General features: G+C 36.5%; 1 protein-coding gene across 5 annotated transcripts in view; it reads left to right on the top strand.

Annotated features, from left to right (window-relative positions):
* Positions 1 to 4943: 4943 nt before the first annotated feature.
* Positions 4944 to 20504, top strand: part of SREK1 (splicing regulatory glutamine/lysine-rich protein 1) — a 37726-nt gene continuing 22165 nt past the window's right edge. Inside the window, exons 1-4 of one of the 5 annotated variants that reach the window (XM_011961290.1) lie at positions 4944 to 5263; positions 13838 to 13971; positions 19353 to 19476; positions 19763 to 19878. In XM_011961290.1, the coding sequence (XP_011816680.1) occupies positions 19816 to 19878 (63 nt within the window). In that variant the 5' untranslated portion in view covers positions 4944 to 5263; positions 13838 to 13971; positions 19353 to 19476; positions 19763 to 19815. Of the gene's footprint in view, positions 5907 to 13837; positions 13972 to 16590; positions 18250 to 19352; positions 19477 to 19762; positions 19879 to 20504 lie in introns of those variants that run through there. The other 4 variants (XM_011961291.1, XM_011961289.1, XM_011961288.1 and 1 more) reach the window with 4 other exon arrangements.

The raw sequence follows: 20504 nt of genomic DNA, 5'->3' as shown, positions 1-20504 counted from the left end.
ACAGATTGACGGTTCTGTATTCTGAAAGGCAAAGGTCATGTGGTTTAGCACTGAAGAGTTTCTGCTTCAGTTTTGGAAGAGTACTACTCCAAAACACATTACACCTGTGCATGCACACACACACGTGCACACTTATGTATGCACAGTTCCCACTCTTTTTCTGATTATTTCTAGTACAACCTATTTAGCTTTCTTCCTAAGAATATAAACAGCACTCTTCTTTCAAACATAAGACTACTTACAGGTCTTTCCTAACCTGAAATGACTCCTAAATTATTCCCTACTGTCAGAATTTCCTTTCAGATTCCATAGACTCATAGCAGATCCCACTCATTCAAAACCAAAACAAGAAGACTAACAGTCATCAAAGCCTCTTCTTGTACGTACAACCCACCCTTATCTTACATACTTTCCCAGCTCTAGCATTCTCTTCCTGTCCCTGTACACCCAAGAACTGCTCTCTCCAAAGTCACCTCCTGGTTCTCAGTCTGGTAAGTACCTAAAATCTGTAATATATATCTTTCTCTTGTTTTTTTTTTTCTGTTGCTTTATTTACTGGGGTTTAGTTTTTTGAATTTTTGGTTTCTGGTTGGCTCTTATGGGCCTGAGCCTCCTTGTGAGGAGCTCTTTTTATTTTTTTTTCACTGAAACTTTGCCATTACTGGTCCTATGATGTTGTTTTTGAAGGTGTTAGGTCAGCATGCAGATGAAATCAAGAGGCCTGGAGATAAAGAAATAGGCAAAAATTGGAGCCATGTGAATGATTACAGAGTTTGGAAGCAGAACATGGCATGGAGGTTGGAATTTTAAAATGTATCTCAGAAGTCTGTGGTAGGATAGTCACATTGGCCAGAGTGGCAGAGCTGGGATAGGCCCAGGGTTGGTAAGTTTCCCCGAGCGATTTATAGAGGGATACTGTTACCTCTTCTTCTCCACACATGTTCATGTCGCTTCTGTCTCAGTAGTCACAGTGTATCTACCAGTAGGCATATTTTTTCCCTGATCTTGTCATCTTTGCAGAATTTGACACTTTTCACCATTCTTTCCACCCCATTTCTCACTTTTTCTATATTAAAATGTTTTCTTCCTGGCCAGGCATGGTGGTTCATGCCTGGAATCTCAATACTTTGGGAGGCTGAGGTGGGAGGATCACTTGAGCCCAAGAGTTTGAAACCAGCCTGGGCAGCATAGTGAGATCTCATCTCTATAACAACAACAACAACAACACCCCCCTCCCCCTAAACCAAAAACTTTTTCTTCCCTTAAATTTTGTGACTGTCCTCCCTCCCAGTTTTTCTTGTGGCTTTTTTTTTTTTTTTTTGGCTGTTTGTTGTATTTGTCTGATTAATGTTGTCCACAGCACTTTTCCTGCTACAAACGTTCCTGGCGTATCTGTATCTCATCTCAATCTTAAGTCAAGTGCTATATCTTAGTTCTAGACATCTTTCCTAAATTTCATTTCAGAATGTTGTCCATAATGGATCTCAATATTTTCTGCTCTTTCCTCCCACAGCTGCTCTTCCTTCATATTTTTGGACCTAAATTATGCACTGTTTACTTAATCCTCCAAGACATAAATCTAAACTCCTCCTTCTGCTTTACTGTCAAGAGTAGATTAAGTCCATTAAGAATACTGCTTTTACAACCTTCTAAACCAGTGGTTCTTAACATGGGGTTTGCAGACCACAAGAAGGAGTTCACCTGGGAACTTGTTAGAAATTTAAAATTTTAGGCCCCACTCCAGACTTAATGAACTAATAACTCTGGAGATGGGGCCAGCAATTTGTTGTAACATGCCGACATGCTGATTCTGATGCACACTGAAGTCTGAGAACCGTTCAAAACTAGTTGTTAATCTGAGAGATCTATGACTGGACTTCAGGAGGATCAGAAAGCATCAGTAACTGTAGCTAAAACTGAGTGTATGCCCATATATATTTTTCTGAGTGGAGAGCTTTTATTCCTTTTATCTTCAAATGAGTTCAATGATTCTTAAATGTGGGGCTGTTCCTTGTTTTCCATCACTACTACCTCTTACCTTTGTTCAGGACCTCATTATAGCTTATTCGGATTATTGCAATAACCTACTCAGCTTCTTTACCTCTAGTCTGCACCCTTTCCAATGTATCTCCAGGTTGCAGTGACAGTCATCTCTTTCCTTCCTTCCTTCCTTCCTTCCTTCCTTCCTTCCTTCCTTTTTTGAGGCAGGGTCTTACGCTGTCACTCAGGCTGGAGTGCAGTGGCACAATCACAACTCATTTTCACTGTAGCCTCGAACCCCCAGGCTCAAGCAATCCTCCCACCTCAGCCTCCCCAGTAGCTGGGACTGCAAGCATGCACCACCGTGCCTAGCTAATTTTTTGCTGTTATTGTTTATTTGGTAGAGACGGGGTCTTTCCTTGTTGCCTAGGCTGGTCTCAAACTCCTGGGCTCAAGCAATCCTCCTGCAGTAGTCTCCCCAATTCCTGGAATTACAGGCATATGCCACCACGCATGGCCAATCATTTTAGAACATGAATCCGATCATGGTCATTCTTCAGCTCCAAGGTCTTCAGTGGTTCCCTGCTTATGATAAAGCAACCTCTACCATGACAAATAATACCCTTCATAAAGGCTTATTCCTTTGCACGCATCTCTAGTCATTCTCAGCCCAGCAATAATAGACTTAGAATCTTTTGGACCTCACTTGAGCTCTCTTTTACCTCCCTGCCTTTGTATATTGTACATGCTTCGTCTGGAATGCCCTTCACTGCTCCTCCTTCCCTCCCTGCCTGGGTAGTTCCTATTTGTTCAATATTCAGCTCAAGCAATATTTCTTCTGGGGTCTTCCATTAGAACTCAGTTTAAGAGGCCCTCCTGTGTGCTCTGAATCCCCCCATGCTTATCCCTATGGTAATAATAATTCTCAAACATTTTGATCTTAGGGTCCCTTTACATTCTTAAAAATTATTAAGGACTCTAAAATGCTTTTATTACTATCCATATTAGAAATTAAACCTGAGAAATTTGGTACTTTTTGAGATTCATTTAAAAATAATTATAAGCCCATTTTGTTAATATAAATAATGCATTTTTTTCCTTAGAAACTGAGACTGAAGGCAAAAATGATGCTTTTTTATGATAAAATATTTTCCCAAAAAATTGTGAGAAGAGTGGCATTGTTTTACATTTTTCAAACCTCTTTAATGTCTGGTTTAATAGAAGACAGCTGAATTCTCCTATGTATGTATTCTTTATTTTTTTTAACTTTTATTGTAGATCCAGAGGTACATGTGAAGGTTTGTTACATAGTTAAATTCATGTCATGGGGTTTGTTGTACAGATTATTTCATTATCCAGGTATTAAGCCCAGTGCTCAATAACTTTCTGCTCCTCTCCCTCCTCCCACCCTCCACCCTCAAGTAGACCAGCGTCTGATGTGTCCTTCTTTGTGATCGTGAGTTTTCTGTGTGTTCAATCTGTTGTGATATGTTTTGGTTGAAATATATGGGGGAAATCTGATCTCATAAACATAAGGTGTTGGAAAAAGGAAAACTACTTTATAGCCTTTCCAAGTAGTTCTAGATATTATTCTTTGATACTGTCCCAAACTTACATGTGGTAGTTTCTTAGCCTGCATTGCAGTGTGGACTGAATCTGAAACCACATCAATTAAGCACTGAAATCCAACAGTCTATCTTGCACATACCAGAATCTTTTTGCCTTTGTAATGGCACCCAGTGGCCATTTGAAAAATAGGTCACCACTAAGTTGTAAAAATCACAAAAATGTTGACATATTTCATTGTATAATGTCAAAAATAAATTGTTAATATCATGCTTCTTTTACTAGAAAAGTCTCTAAGTACTGGAAAGCTGTCAAGCTTAAGTTGGTGGATACAAGTGTAACAAAATTTGTATTTTCCCGTGAAAATTCAGAGCTACACTAGTGCTTTTTCCGGAGACAACCATTTCACTTGGGCATGTAGCGGCAGTAGTTTCCATTTTTTCACACATATTCTTTAAAAGACATGTATGCAAGGATGGATTTGAAAAAATATATGTAATTTTTAGTTCTTTATGAAGGACATTTTTAAAGTGAAACTAGCATATTTTAAAACCTGAAATGTTGTATGATGTGAAGAATACAAAATGCAACTACCAGTACAGACTGGCGCCACTGCCTTGATTGCTGTTAAGGTGTCAGCAGTTTAATCTTTCACGTTACTAGTGCAAATGTCAACAAAGTGAAAAAGGTCAACAAACTCTTAATATTATTATGAAAATCGTTTTGACCTTGCCAACCCACTGAAAAGGTCTCGGTACCCTTAGGGATCTGCGGAGGGCATTTTGGGAGCAGCTGCCCTGGACTCACTACTATTGTCTCTCATTAGGTTGCAAGTTCTATGTGAACTGTCTGTAACTGTCTGTTACGCGCCCTTGCCTCATGGTGCCTGGGACACAGCACTCAATAAACATCAATACCTGTGGAAAGAGGGAATAAATACAGGTTATAAACAACCCGTGCGCAGCCTTCATCTTACTGCCTCTTTCCTTAATTCAACCTGAACCTACACATTTTGTAAAATTTTGTTTTTTTCACAATTAGGACGCTTGCCAATTTTTTTAAATAGTTGGAGTTGGAGTGCTGCCTGTATGTGATAAGGATGCCCTATAGTTTGGTCAAGTGTTTTTCTGTGTTACCGAAGAGTCATTCCTCCTTCACAGTCCCTCACCAGCAGGCCAGGCCGCTTGGTTTCCCAGTCCGAGACCGGAAGGAACCGGGTAGACAGGAGCACAAGATTCGCATCGACTTCTGGGGAAAACAAAAACACCGATAAAAAAAAATACTCGCGGTGAAACCAGTAGCAGCAACAGCCCCAGGCACCCGGGAACAGGAGACCGCAGCCCCGCGAGACCCGCCGGGTTGCCGGGGCGACGCTTCCGGCTGGCGCGCGCAGCCCCGGGAGCAGGGGAGTTGTGAAATGGGCGGCTAGATCTGCCCGGCGCTGTGAATTCGCCAGCGGGAGCGCGCTCGCGGCCGCGCGTTCTCCGCTTTCCCGGTTCCGTCGCTGACGCGTCGTAGACGTTGGGGAGCGGGAAGGCAGCGGCAGCGGGGTCGGGATGAACAGCGGCGGCGGCTTCGGTTTGGGCTTAGGCTTCGGCCTCACCCCCACGTCGGTGATTCAGGTGACGAATCTGTCGTCGGCGGTGACCAGTGAGCAGATGCGGACGCTTTTTTCCTTCCTAGGAGAAATCGAGGAGCTGCGGCTCTACCCCCCGGAGTAAGTGCTGGAGCTCGGCTGGGGGAGGGGCGCGGGCGCCATAGAGACCTCGGGAGCCGAGGCGTGGGGGAGAGCGCGGGCGCGCGGTGCGTGTCACGTGATCGCCCAGGCTTACCTTGGTGCCCATATTTGATTACGGCACCGGGTTCCGCCGTCCGGCTCTCCTTATTAGTCGGATTTGGGGGGTTAACTACTGCACGGAGCCCTTACCAAGGATTTAGAATGGTTGCCCTTTCCGTGCCTCCGGGACTTGTGTTAGCTCATGGGTCTTCGAATTCCGTGCCCCCTCCTCCTCATTTCCCCCCGAACTTAAGATGGCCGCAGGTGGGCCCGGAACAGCCCTCATGGCAAACGCCTCATCGCGTTTTTGCACTCTGAAAATCGCGGAGACCGCGCCTGAGCCACTGTCCAGTTTTTAAGGCCTTGGTGTCAGGCCGTTTTGCTGACGAGAAAGCCTGCTGCTGATGACAAGATGGAACTGGGGCTGTATTTGTTTCCCAGGACGGTCACACAAAACTTAGCATCTTGGTTTATCTAACCGAGCGCATCCATGTTCCCAAAGATCATGTCTGTTCGCCGTTTTGGCAACAGATTAAATTTTCCTCCTCAAAGGTCACACTGTCCCAGAGCTTTCAGAAAAAGTGTCAGTCGGTGCAGGGTTATCCCTGCCGTATACATTTAAAATCCAGATCTTGGCTGGCATTCGCGGCTCCCGGCCACTTCCCAGATGGTGTATTTTGGAATGGTAAAATTTCCCACGTACGATGTTATCTATTTAGAAAACTCGCAAGGGGTTTGCAGGTTGTTCACATTCTTGCACACAGAAACATTTTTTTTTTTTAATAGTAGATCTTACAGTATTAAGATTCTGTTTTTTGTTCATGGTATCAAAATCCTTTGAGGGAAGGGGTAATTGTTACCCAAGATTTCTTTCTTTAAAAAAGAAAGTGATTTATTTCCTCGTGATGCATTTAGACCTGTTTTTCTTTAGTTTTCTATCTTAGGTTATAACAGTATTGCTGCATAGCTATGTAAAAGTTGTGTGGTTATTTAAGATTTACTTTTTAAGTTTTTCTTGTCTGCTTTTTGTTTTGGAATATTTCATGCATACAGAAAAGTTGAAAGAGTAATACATTGAACATCCATGTTCTCTTCACGAGCATTTTGTCTTTTTTTGGCTACAGTTGATTATTAAAATTTCCCCAGTTATTCTAATAATGCTTTTTTGTCTGTTTTTGATGTAGTATATAATTAGATATAATGTCTCCCTTGAATATGCCAAGTAATCCATGTATTAATAGTTGTCTCCTTTAATCTAGTACAGTCCCGTCACCTTTTAAAAGATTTTAAAGTCGTGACATTGACATTTTGTTTTGTAGTTCATTTTGTCTTGTAAAATGACCCATAATCTGAGTTTATATAGATGAGATATATAGAGAGATGTGCATATATATATCTCTTTATATTTCTTCATGACGAGATTCAGGTAATACATTTTTGACGAGAATACTGCGTAAGTGCACGCACATACATTTTGATTGATTAACCATGGCATTATTGCTTTAATTAACTTTTGGAAATGCTTTCAGCCATCTCAATTTAAGCTCTCAGAACATTTCTTAATAATTGAGAATTGTTTGGGGTGAGTGCCGTATCCTGCAGGCATTGGAATCAATCAGTAAAATATTTTGTACATGAACCTTTGTAAATCTTGCTTTCAAGGCTGTGGTAATAAGGTATCTCATAGGTAGAAGAAATATATTGCAGAATGTTCTTCATTATCAACATAACATTTATTTGGTTGAAACCTGGGTTTGGGTGACAACACATTAGCAGTTATTAACTGACAGTAATGGGCTACTTTTTTGAAACCAGGTGTTATTACTTGGAGTTTAAAAGTCAAAGAGAATAAAAAGTACTTAAACGTATGGAAGATTACGGTAGTGTGTGTCACAAACTGTAACATGTAAAGCAAAATTATAGCATACATGTAACATATATAGGCCAGGCAGAATCCTTAACTAGTTTTTCCCTAAGTGCAATACTAGATCCCTCATTCATGTTTTAAAGCAATATTAACATGCTTTATTCACAGGTTTTCTGCTTCGTAATGAAGTTGTCATTGCCTGGTCCTTATATTAGAAGACGTGTTTGCAGATTTGGCCCGAAATGGATAAAAATTGCAATAGTAGTAGTTGTATTGAAAATATTGAAAATATATTGTTTTACAGTGTCACATAAATTATTTTATGACATCTTTAGAACCGAGTAGAAACTTAATCGTTTTAAAATTGGAAATATATTCGTATATTTATTTCCATATATATATGTATTTCCAAGTATACTGGAAATACAGTAGTAGAATGTGAAAATAGTTTCTCATTAAAATTTTATGATTCAGTCAGGTGTGGTGGTGTGCACCCAGCTACTCAGGAGGCTGTGGTGGGTGAATGAATAGCTTGAGCCCACGGTTTGATTCCAACCTGAGTAACATATTGAGATCCCTATCTCTGAAAAAAAAATGACTTAAGTTGCTAATATGAAAATTCAGATTTTGGCATGATGCAGTGGTTGAGTTTCATCTTTATATTTTAAACGTTAAGAATTTTTTAAGGTTAGGGAATTCTTGTGAACATTCACTGTAAGCATTAATTTTTATTTGCAATTTGTCATCCTTTTTTTGTGCTGCCAGTTGATAAATATGTAGAATTACTATTAACTTTTTGCACGATAAATCAATCTCACAGCTTGTGAAAACTTTCTTACACAAGTAAGAAATCCTTGTTGTTTTTTCGGTAAATTTTTCATTGACGTTTAATGTACCTACAGAGAAGTGCACAGATGGTAAGCGCAGATTGGTGAATCTTTAAAAAGTAGGCCTATACCTATATAACCAGCACAACAGGATTATCTGCACCCTGTAAGTTCCCCGTGACCCCCTTCAGGTAACTAAACCCTGAAGGGTAAGCCTATCCTGATTTGTTACACTAGGTATTTTTCCTGTGTTGATTTTTTTTTGCTTGATTTCCTTCACTTCTCTGGTCTTCAAAAGTTCTAAGAAAGAATGGAAAAATTTGTCAACTACTTATTTAAGTTTATTTAGTTAAAAAAAAAAATAACCACTAAAACCACTTTATAGAAAATAGAGAAAAGGAAACAGCACTTGTGATCCCACCACTCTATCAAAGCTTGTTTCCATTTCCATGTATTTCCCTGCGTCCTTTTCACATGCATTAATAAATATTGGACGTATTACCTCATTGGTTTTAAAAATAATTGTATAGTGCTATCATTATGTAACATGTGTAATATAGTGTAATCAAAGGAATCATACACTCTGATTTTAAACTTTTCACTTAATTTGTCATAAGCATTTTCCATATTGTTTTATTTATAGTAATAATATTTAGAGATTAGTAATTTCTGAGTGTATTGTGTGTTTTGAAATTCTATTGTTGGATATTTTGATTGCTTTTTTTGGTATTTCAAATTAGTGGATTTTAGCTAGAAACATTGGGAGGTGTGTATTTTTGATTGTCAACAATGATTGGAGGGCCTGTAGGCGTTTAGTGGGTAAATGTTAGCAATGCATAATGAGTAGTCTTAAACAGGAGGAATTGTGCTAATCCATAGGGCCACTGAAGCCCAATGGAGAAACCCTGTTACAAATAATGCACCAACTAATATTTTTGTACATAATACTGTGTGCTTTGCTCATGTTTTGGCGTATCATTTTTGGTAGGTCCTATGTCCTCTAAAGGATGTATATATTAATGTACTGATAAAATATTGGACATATTATTACCTCATTGGCTTTAAAAATATTGTATAGTGCTATTATTATGTTTAATAAAAGACAAAATAACCCATTAGGGCCAAGAAATTTAATTGATGCCCAAAAAGTTGGTTCTTTGGTTTCTGCGTTTACTACCCAGTGAGAAGTTTTAATTTTTCTTGAAAAATTGGTAAGATTTTGTATTTTAAAAAAACAAAACTTAAGTCAACGAATGAGATCAAACTAAAATCTGCTAAATTTGGGTACTGCTACTTTTTTAAAATTTATTTTTAAAATTTTATTTATTTAATTTATTTATTTAGTAAGTAGAGACAGGATTTCACCATGTTACGCAGGCTGGAGTCAAACTCCTGGGCTTAAGCAGTCTGCCTGCTTTGGCCTCCTAAAGTGCTGGGACGACAGATATGAGCCTCTGTGCCTGGCCTGCTAGTTTCTATAGATGGATACATTTAGACCAAATGGAATATGTCACCCCCTTTTATTTGTTTTTTTCCCCAAGGTCTTCCTCTGTTGCCCAGGCTGGTCTTGAATTCCTGGGCACAAGCAAGTACACATTTGTTTGATGAGCTGTCTGTATGTTGGCTTGCCACTCTAATAATTTTAGTTTATAATGGTCAAAATAAAATAGTGTTACCTTTCCTGAAAATTCCAAATATTTGTATTTTTATGAAGTAAATGTAGGTTGATCTTTATTCTATTTTAAGGAAGGTAATTGGAAATGAAAATTAAGAAAATTGGCCAGGTGCAGTGGTCCACGCCTGTAATCCCAGCACTTTGGGAAGCTGAGGCAGGCGGATCACAAGGTCAGGAGTTCAAGACCAGTCTTGCCAACATAGTGAAATCTCGTTTCTACTAAAAATACAAAAAATTAGCTGGGTGTGGTGGTGTGCACCTGTAATCCCAGCTACTTGGGAGGCAGCAGGAGAATTGCATGAACGTGGAAAGCGGAGGTTGCAGTGAGCCGAGGTCCCGCCATTGCACTCCAGCTAGGGCGGCAGTGTGAGACTCTTGTCTCAAAAAAAAAAAAAAATTGCTTAAATTAGTGGAGTAGCCATACCTAGTGTCCATACTTCCATGATAATGCTATTCAGAACAGACCAACATTTTTTTAACCAGTTCCCAGGCTTGTGAAATGTTGGTGGTGTATCTTCACATATAGTTACATTACAATCCAGACTCAGAGTGCATATTTCTGTGGATGTTTTAAATTTGAAATGAAGTAGATTTCAACTAGGGGTATTTGGAAATGTGGTTTTAGTTTTCAGTAGTTCTTACTTACGTTTACATTCCTTCACCAAAGGATTGGTCAATTTAGTAATTGCTGCTTCAGTGATGACTGTCAGGCTCTTGAAGGTTTCAGAGGCAAAAGAGTTATTCCTGTTGGAATTGCTAGGGCTTTAGTAGGTTATTGTAATCATAGACTGTTTTCGGTTACAAAGGACGGAAAGAGTGTTACCCAAGGTAGATCAAGAAGAGACATTATTATTAAAAAGAAAGATTTCACTACATTGAAAAATAAAGATTGTAGTACAGCCAGGCCTCATGGGAACTATGACTGGGAACTGAAAGAGTATCAGCAATCAAGATGACTATCTGCTGCTTTCTCTCCAGTGTTTATTAATTCAGTTTGTTTCTGTCTACTCTATTTCTTTGCATACCTATTCTGTACTCATCATTTGGCTTACAGCTTACTGTAAGTCACCTTCCAGCCCAATAGAGAGAACCTGATTGATTGATCTAGCTCATTTGGTTGAGCCTGACTTCCCAAATTATAGGCTGCTGGTCAGCCAGGGAAATGGGCCCTTGAGACTGGTTACTAATCACTTGTGGCTAGAGAAGCTTACAGGATCTGTTGAGGGTTTCACATAAGGAATGCTAAGGCCTGTGCCGAAACAATATAGAATGTCTTGGTAGCACATGGAGGAGGCTGTACCTAATGATTGTGGTATCTTAAGATGGTTTACCAGAAGACTTGGAAATTTCAGCCTTGAAGAAAAGTGGAATTAGCATTCAAAATGGGAGTTAGGATACCATAACCAAATGGAACAGCATATATGAAGACCCTTATGTTTGTGATGTGTTGTTGGAACCACAGGTACAATTTTTGGTTATCATCATTTACATGGTGAGGCAAGAATGGAATAGTACTTTAAGGAAATTTAATATGTGGAGTGACACAGTGAAATTTAGTGTCTAGAAAGATCACTGTGGGAGTTTTTGTGGAAGACCATTAATAAGGATTTGAGGTTGGGTGCTGTGTGATTTGTTAAGAGCTGTTTAGTAATCCACATGAGAAATGATGAGGGTCTGAATTAAGGCATTGGTAATGAGAATGATGAAAAAATTAATGTGACAAATATTTAGAAGGTACTCTACGCAGGATTTATTGACCAATTGGATGAGGAGGACAGAAAGGTCAAGGATAATTTTTCAGTTAGAATAAGTAGAGTTTTGAAAATAACTTCAAATCTTTGTAGTTTGACAATTTTTTTTTTCTTTTTTGAGACACAGTCTCACTCTCTTGCCCAGGCTGGAGTGCAGTGGTATGATCTCAGCTCACTGCAACCTCTGTCTCCCGGGTTCAAGCGATTCTTGTGCCTCAGCCTCCTAAGTAGCTGGAATTGCAGGAGTGTGCCACCACAGCCAGCTAAGTTTTGTATTTGTAGTAGAGACGGGGTTTCATCATGTTGGCCCAGCTGGTCTTGAACTCCTGACATCGGGTGATCTGCCTGCCTCTGCCTCCCATAGTGCTAGGATTACAGGCATGAGCCACCCTGCCTGGCTGACAAAATACTATTTTTAAGACTAAATTCATGGGGGTGGGAACTTTATTCATTGTGGTTATTCATTCTGGGATGAAGTTGATGAGTCCCAACCATCTTTTGAATGTTGTCAGTCATTGTGGCAGAGGAAAAGAGCCAAACAGTGGTTCTCAAAGCTTCTTCAGAATAGTGACACATGTTGGTTCTGCTCATATTTAACTGACCAAAGCAGGTTACATGGCCACACCTAACTTTAAAGGAACAGAAAAATGAAATTTTATTGTGTACCCGGAAGGAGCTTTGGAAGTAGTTGGTGGGCAGCGCTTAGGACGGTCACTCTAGTGACTCCTAGGTTTCAGACTTGGGTAATATGATGGTATCTTTTACTGAGATATGGAATATAGGGGACAGAGGGTAAGACTGGTAAGGAAGGAGGTTGGTGAATGTATTTTGGACTTATTTAGTGACTATCAAGGTGTAATATTCCATCAGGCACTTGGACGTGGGAGTGGGAGTCTAGAGCTCACAAGAGGCCTGAATTGGCGATTTGGTCATGTAAAGATGGTGAGTTAAGTCTGGATGTGGATATGATTACCTCAGTGTCAGTACACAAATTGCTTTGTCTTAGGTGTTGGGTTGGGTAAAGAGGGATTTTTGGTGAGGGCTGATGTGAATCCTGAATTGGATGCCTAGGCAGAAGTGAGTTGGATGCTAAGAGGTACATCTTTTATTTTCAACTTTGGCCTTACTAATTGTGTTAATAATGTTAATAGTTTTAAGTTCTAAATGCAGATACATTTTATTATCACATTGTTTGGTTAATAGCATAAGTATATAAATTTAACCATTATTAATGTGGTTATTCTACATTGTTTAAAGATGGATTTGTTCCTGAACGTGAAGAATTACAAAGAAATCTGGATTTTTGGATTTTAAAAATGACTGTTTGTGGAATTGCTAATTTAATAGTATTTCAGAATGGTTTAAAGATTCTTGGTTAGTTGAATGATTAGTTGCATGAAGTTTGGAATTAGATGATTAGATGTTAGATGTTAACTTTGCCATTTACTAGTTCCGGAATTGTAGTCGGTTTTCTTTCCTGTTTTGTAAACAAAAGTAACTGACTATTAAGTCATGTATTTTTCAAGTGATCTCTTTTTTTAGTGTGAAAAATCTTAAATGTTTCAAATAGATTTTAGCATAAAATCTGTGTTACAGTTTACATATATACTTAGTTTCGTCCTGCTTTTAAACAGTTACAGATTTTAATGAAAAGTAATTATGGATGGGCTGACAAAATGATTATCCATGAGGATAGTGTATTTTCGAATCTAACAGGATGTATTCATTTTAGGAAAAGTTCCTTTCATTTGTGCTATGTCTGGTTCATTTTTACTATAGGCCTGCCTGGATTGAACTGAATCAAGTAGGACCAGTTAGAGTCTGTGCTGTTTTGCCTATAAAATATGTAAGATTTTGTTTGTAAAATCTTTTGTCTGGAAAACCATATCACTGTCCAGCTCTGGTGTATGCAAAAGACCTTAATTTAAATTCCATATTACCTGATTGTTTCTAAGACTGTTTTGAAGTTTTTTAGTGATCTAAATGCTTGGGAAACACATTTAAGAAGAGTTGGAATGACGATAAAATTTGAAATCTTGAGGATTGGAGCTTTTATAAAGGGATTTTTGCTTACATATGATACACTTTTTGAGTTAATTTTTGGGTTAAATTACCTTTTTTTACATTTCACTCAGATTAAGGATTGATTAATTTGAGTTCCAAGTTTTACAAGTAACGCAGTAGGCCTGCGTCGATTGCCTTCTGTCTTGGTAGGCAAATCACCATTAAATGACTAAGTTTCACTATTTTACGTGTTAATGATCCTTAACAACAAAAAGTTTTTAAGTCTTAATTTCGTAAGATTATGTAAAGATTAAGAAAGAAATTTTAAGTGAAAATGATAAAACCAAGCAAATGTTTATTAGTTCAATTGTTTTTCTTTTTATCTTGCAGCAACGCACCTCTTGCTTTTTCCTCCAAAGTATGTTATGTTAAGTTTCGTGATCCATCAAGTGTTGGCGTGGCCCAGCATCTAACTAACACGGTTTTTATTGACAGAGCTCTGATAGTTGTTCCTTGTGCAGAAGGTTGGTATCTCACTTTTTTCCTCTTATTTTAATTTCTGTCCTGTCTGTTATTGCCTTTAGCTTTCCTAGAGATTGGCAAGTAGACAATACTCTTGGTATGTGTGTGAAAGTAAGAATGAAATTTGGAGAAGGTAAACATTTTTACCTAATAGTAATATTAAAATGGTTAATTTATGACTTATGTACATTTGAGATTTTACAATTTAACATTCATAAATTGGCTTCTGGTTTGCTTTGGCTTTCTGTAGTCAATTTGCAGATTGCAAAGAAAGCTTTCTGAAATTAAAAAAAATTGATATGGGAAATTATTTAAAGTGTGTAATTAAGCATATATCCTGTGTGTTCAATATTAATACTATTACAAATGAAAACAATGTACACATTTTGGCAAAGTGGGGTTAAGTGATATTTATAAGAAAAATATTTGTAATTTATACTTTCAAGTACACTCTTAAGGTAATTTACCTTAATTGTTACTATGAGATCATTATTTTATATTCAGTGTAATTGTTTGCTTTGCAACTGGAATTTAATTTTTTCTTTTATTGGCCCCAGAAAGGGGCAGGAGGAGTGTTGGAAAAAAAGGAAAGCAATTTTCCAAAGCCTCCATAAAGGAAATAGTTCTTGAAGATAGGAACAAAGGCCTTAAAGTATCCATTAAATTTTACGACCTAAACTGCTTTAAGAACTAATTATTACTAATATTTTTTAGTAACTTCTATTTACAGAGCCACTCACGTATAATAGACTGTGCTGAATTTTGACACTTCTGGTGTGTAATAAACTTTTATTCAGAGCACTGACTAGCGTGTGTACAGGATTTTAGAATTGGGTTATTATTAATTAAAATGTCTTTAAGTAGATTTTCTCTGGTGGATGATTGTAACTGAAACTGTTTTAAACCTAAAAGTTTATGGGAAACAGTTTGATGGGCTTTCATATGTAATTTTTAAAACCTCTTTCAGTGGCCAGGCTACCGTTAAAATAAGAGATAATAAGCAGTTTGCTGCGCTTTCAAGGTTTTATGCTTATTTCAGAATGCCTGTTCTGGGACGTCAAAAACATTACAAAAACATTAATACTATTACAAATGAAAACAATGTACACATTTTGGCAAATTGGGGTTAAGTGATATTTATAAGAAAAATATTTGTAATTTATACTTTCAAGTACACTCTTAAGGTAATTTACCTTAATTGTTACTATGAGATCATTATTATATATGTAATACAGTGAGTACCAGGCTGGCATTTTTGAAGTCCCAGAATAGGACATTCTCAGTATTTTTCAGATAAACTTGGAAGTGTCTTTCCCATGCTTGGGGGTTAGAGTGGGTAGGGAAGATAAAAATGGATTAAAGTTCATTATTGGCCAAATATATCTTTATCTGCTGATCTGTAAGGCTACCGTGAGCCCCAGATTGGTGAGGTGGGAAAGGAGCTGGTTAATAGTTTTGTTCTACAAACTTTATAGTGAAATTTCATACTGAGAAACTGCCTGGGAAAAAAGAAATCAGGTAAAAGGTTTATTAAAGTGGAATATTAATTATATCAGAAAATTAATGCCACCAATAACACAGGATCTTTTATTATGTTAGCTTATTACTTAATTGGAAGGAATAATTTTATCAGTGTTGCTTGGTTGGAAATTGCTATATTCCCATAGAATCTTTCATATATCTGAGAAGCCCTACAGTATTTTGTTATAAATGTTCAAGATTATGGGCATGTAGATGTCCCTTTTATTGTTTATTTTACTTGATAGAGATGAATAAATGCACAGTCAGATGTACCTTTTTAAGATTTTTAATATTAAACCTTGGACAGTTTTACCGTTTTTGAACAGAAAAATTTAAGCATACTTTTATTGCAATTTATAAGTAAGTAAATATTTTAAAACACTAACCTACAATTGGTATTGGTGAAACATTCAGATATGTGTTTTTCATTAGTTGTATTAAATACAGCAGAGATGAATTTAGGGAACCTCAAGAATTTCACAGTGAGCTGTTAAAAGTCTGATTATGCACTACAAGCAAAGAAATAATGCATTATTGTATTAAAAAAGATAGCAGAGTGAGTGTGAAATAACCAAAGGAAAGTATTCCAGTGGAGTACTGTAAGAGGAGATGTGCTGTGGTGCTATAAGCAAGCAGTGTTCTGTTGACCTCACTGACTGCATCCTTTCCTTGATGTTGAACAAACAGCATCATAAGTGAGAAAAACCATAGAAAAAATTTTAAGAAGTTTTTTCAGTTTCTTTGAATTGCTGTTTTTTAGTGCAGACAGTAATGTGAGAAGATCCTAAGTTGTAAAAGTAACATTTGATGTGTAACAGTTTCATGCATATTAAGCCTTAGCCTTTGTTAATAAAACATGCCATTTCAAAATAAAATATGCTTGCATTATGCTTGTCCAAATATGACCTCTTTTTGTTGTTGCGTGCATTTCAGATTTCTTTTTATAAATGTTAACACGTAGAAAAAGATACGGTCAAACATAACAAGGGTGTCAGCCTAATCATCAGTCATAACTTTATGTCCACATTTTCTAGTAGATGGATTTTGACTATTAATTTGGTTTTGTATGTTTTCTCTATGTGATATTTGTGCATTATTAGATGACTAGACTGGCCAAGGCAGACCTGTTACACTTGCCTGAGTTAGGCATTGTTTGCCATGCCACTAAACCTGCCGTCAAGTGAAATCTTCATTGGGGAAATGAGATCGGAGTCTGAACCGCAGAAGATGGACGCCCTGTCTCTGTTTTTTATTGTTTTACTTTAATTTCATTTCTTTTTCTTTATTTTGTCCCTTTTTTTGTTTTCGTTTTTGTTTTTGTTTTGTTAAATCTCTTTCACTTTAACTTGTGAGCTGGTTTTCCCAGTTCTTTGTAAATGGTATTTCATTAAGGGTTCATAACGTGTTGCAAATTATATTGGGAGATGATTAGCAGAGCTCAACCTTAAGATAAAGCAAATTTTCATGTGGTAAATTAGGATACAGTGTTGTGAAGCTCAGTGTGAGTCTTAATTCGTGTGTATGGACTGATAAGGTACATTTTGTTCTTGAAACATTAAAACACTGATAGGTATGTCAGGAACACTTTCTGATCTCAGCGCAACATTTTTCCAGTGTTTTTTTTTTTCCCCTAGTATACATCTCTCATAAAAACTGATAGCTTCTAATTTTTGTCCTTCCCCTTGAAATTTTAGGCATACAAAATCATCAAGGAAAATAAGTAAATGTAACAATCTGGGAGTAGAGGAGAAGAGCCTTTCATTTTTATTTATTATAGAACTTATTTCCTTGACTTACGAAGACTTTGTTGCCTGTGTGGGGAGTGGATATTTGAGAAACTTATTTGCATGTAGGTTTTTGTTAGCTTGAATTTTTCGTTGAATATTTTTCAGAGGTTTTTAGCTTCTAAATGGATTCTGAGATTAGGACTATTACTTTAATACAGTGAGAGATGTTTTCCTCAGTTGACTTTGAGGAGTTTAGTTTGGGAAAAATGCTAAATGCTTATTTGTTTTATACTTTTATAAACTCTGTTATTTGGAGGGTAAATTTGGTAGAATTCTGTCTTGGAAATTAAGCAATGGAGCTTTTTCTTAAAGTACTTTTACCATTACCTTTAGGTAATTATAATAAGTATATAGAGTAATTAGAATGGTAATTAACAGTTAATTTGTTTAAAAATGTGCTTATAGTGAAGTTATACATTTATAGTAGTTTATTACTCTCTTGAAAGGCAGTGAGAGAGTCTGACAACCTACTGATATTTTATTTAAGCTAAAAGTGAAAGACTTCATAACACTAAGTAGTCAACTTTTGGCTGGTGTTGAATACCCTTTTTGTTTGTATAGTCTTTCTACAATGTCTTCAATAGGTAGTTTTGCTTGTTAATGGACAAGTAATATTAAATGTGGAACATTACTAGATTAGAACTCTTAGTTTCTTTAGGTGCATACATTAAGGTAGTGAAGATAGAATTTCTGCCTCAAAACCTCAATTTATCAAGAATGTTCAGGTTTTACAAACCTTTTAAGATAATACCAATTTATAACAGATAAGACAGGTGAAATCAATATAAATAGTATAGTGTATATGTGGGTATATATAAATACATGTGTTGCTATCAATAACTAATACATATAAAGCAGATTATTGTTTTTTGATGTTTTCCATAAGGCCTACCTGCCTTTTGTTGATGCATGTTAAGAAATCTGTTCTCCAGAATTTATACTGAAATAATAAAGATAACTTTGTTTTTGAAATTAATAAAGTAACATAAACTTAGAAGCTGCAAAGTTAGAAAATAGTAGACATTTGCTAAAGCTAATAAAACGTAATTTTTATTTGCTTTCTATAAATAAGGCATAGCCATTATTTAAATCAAGTTTTAAATTCCGACTTGAGTTCCATCCATGTTTAGAGATATATTCAGATAATATTGTTTAGGGATTTATCTCTGCACATCTGGTTGTTTTAAATATTTTTACAACTGAAACCAGGCATGGTGCTTGTAAAAATTTACTGCGTATGCTGTATTTCAGTTTAGCATGCTTTTGTACATTGTCTTTTAAAACACTTTTGGAGAATTAATAATGGAAATGCTTCACCAGCTACCACCTGAGTGTTCTTCTAAATATATCCACATGTAGTCAACTATTTAAGATTTTTTTTTTTTTTTTTTGCCTAAGGGGATAAGGAAAAATTATGGGAAAGTTGCAGTCCTTATCAGAAGTAATTGGTTAGAATTCAGAAATGAATATGACAAATCGTACTTATTTCAGAGTAAGTTTTTCACTTTTTTAGGTTGTAGGGATTTTCTTTCCTAGTTAATGTTATTAGATTATTTTAGTGTTACTATTTTTATTAGGCAGTTAAAATGTTTTTAAGCAAGCTCTAAGGCATTAACCTCCCCCTTCAGATAAGTATACATAAATTGGTTCTAAAAGTTAATATTTTAAGAAGTTTTCTGAAACCAGGGAACTTTTTTTTTCCTAAAACATTTTTAGTAGTTTCCCAAGGCAAATTTTTTGGAACTGAATTCTTTTAGGCATCTCCGATGTTGGTGAGATGCCTTACTAACTGAATGGATGTAGGCTTCCTTTTACATTGAAGTTGATTACATGGAGTAAGTTTTTGTTTTCTATTTGAAATTAAATGGAATCTGTTGGAAGGTTGTCAAAATTGTTTGCATCACAAGTAGGTAGTTTCAGTAACAGGATAGGGGCACTCATTAAGAAATTTCAATTCGCACATATTTGTTTTTTCTTTTTCTTTTTTTTGACTAATTTGGTTATTTGCCATTTCTGGGGATTAAACTTTAAAAAATGTTCTTCTTTTCTGTATCTGATGTTCTGTGTGCTATTAGTGATGCAGCCAACACGAACGGTTGTCATGTGTAACACAACTTTCGATCACCGCGAAAACACCGTCCTGGGAAAGCGTCCATGCTTGATATCGTTTGGTTCATGAACATTAAGTTTCCAGTACAGGTGACCCATAGCTCAAAGTGTTAAATAATTGTCTACATTATTCAGTTTTTAAAATAATATTCCATTAATGAGATTGTTAATATTTGAAGTTTTGCTCACTTTTATTTTTCCTAGTAGAGCAGGATAAAAGGAAAGACTTAAGTTCTTATTTATTTCTTTATACGGATCTGATAGATAGATACATTTATTATTATTATTTTTTAACTGCAAGGGTAATTGTAAAATCATAGTGTAAAGTTTGTTTGGTGTTTCTGCTTTTTGTAATGTTTGGAACTTGCCTCTGCAGGTAAAATCCCAGAGGAATCCAAAGCCCTCTCTTTATTGGCTCCTGCTCCAACCATGACAAGTCTGATGCCTGGTGCAGGATTGCTTCCAATACCGACCCCAAATCCTTTGACTACTGTAAGTACTATAAGCCCTCTTATGAAAGAGGTGAATGTTAAACTATGTGACCAGTTGAATAGAGAGCTTCAAATTATTTGCATTTGGATCTTCTTTTTTTTTTTTAATGGAGAGGATTCAAAAATGACTGCTTAAGCTTTCTTTTTTTTTTTTTTCACTGTATCACTGAAACTGCGTTTTGGATTTATTCCTGAAGTAATAGGGGATTCATTTAAATTTGAGAACCCAAATAGATTATTCATTAGAAAATTAGTTATTAAAACTCAATATTTTAAATAGCATAGATTATCTAGGTAACTGTATTTCTCAGTTAATGAGGACTAAGTCCATTTAAAATATGTGAAATGATCCACAACTTTGGTAATGGGAAAAAATAGGCCTTTGTCTGATATTGAGAAAATGTGATAAGGTGAAAACATGGCAAAATATTTTTCCATTAACTATGCAGAATTAAATCATAATTTAGTAATTCTTCCTTGGTGATTTCCAAGTGGGATTTAAAAAGGATATTACTGTTACTGGCTCTTGGTTTTTGGTTAAAAAATTCTGGCCGTATTTATTTTAAAAGAAGTGCCATTTTTCTTCAGAAGGCAACCTAAAGCAAAATAGAAAGCTCTCCTTAATTG

Source organism: Colobus angolensis, unplaced genomic scaffold (genome assembly GCF_000951035.1).
Source record: "Colobus angolensis palliatus isolate OR3802 unplaced genomic scaffold, Cang.pa_1.0 Scaffold546, whole genome shotgun sequence".
NCBI lineage: Eukaryota > Metazoa > Chordata > Mammalia > Primates > Cercopithecidae > Colobus > Colobus angolensis.
This window is presented reverse-complemented; position numbering and strand designations above follow the sequence as displayed.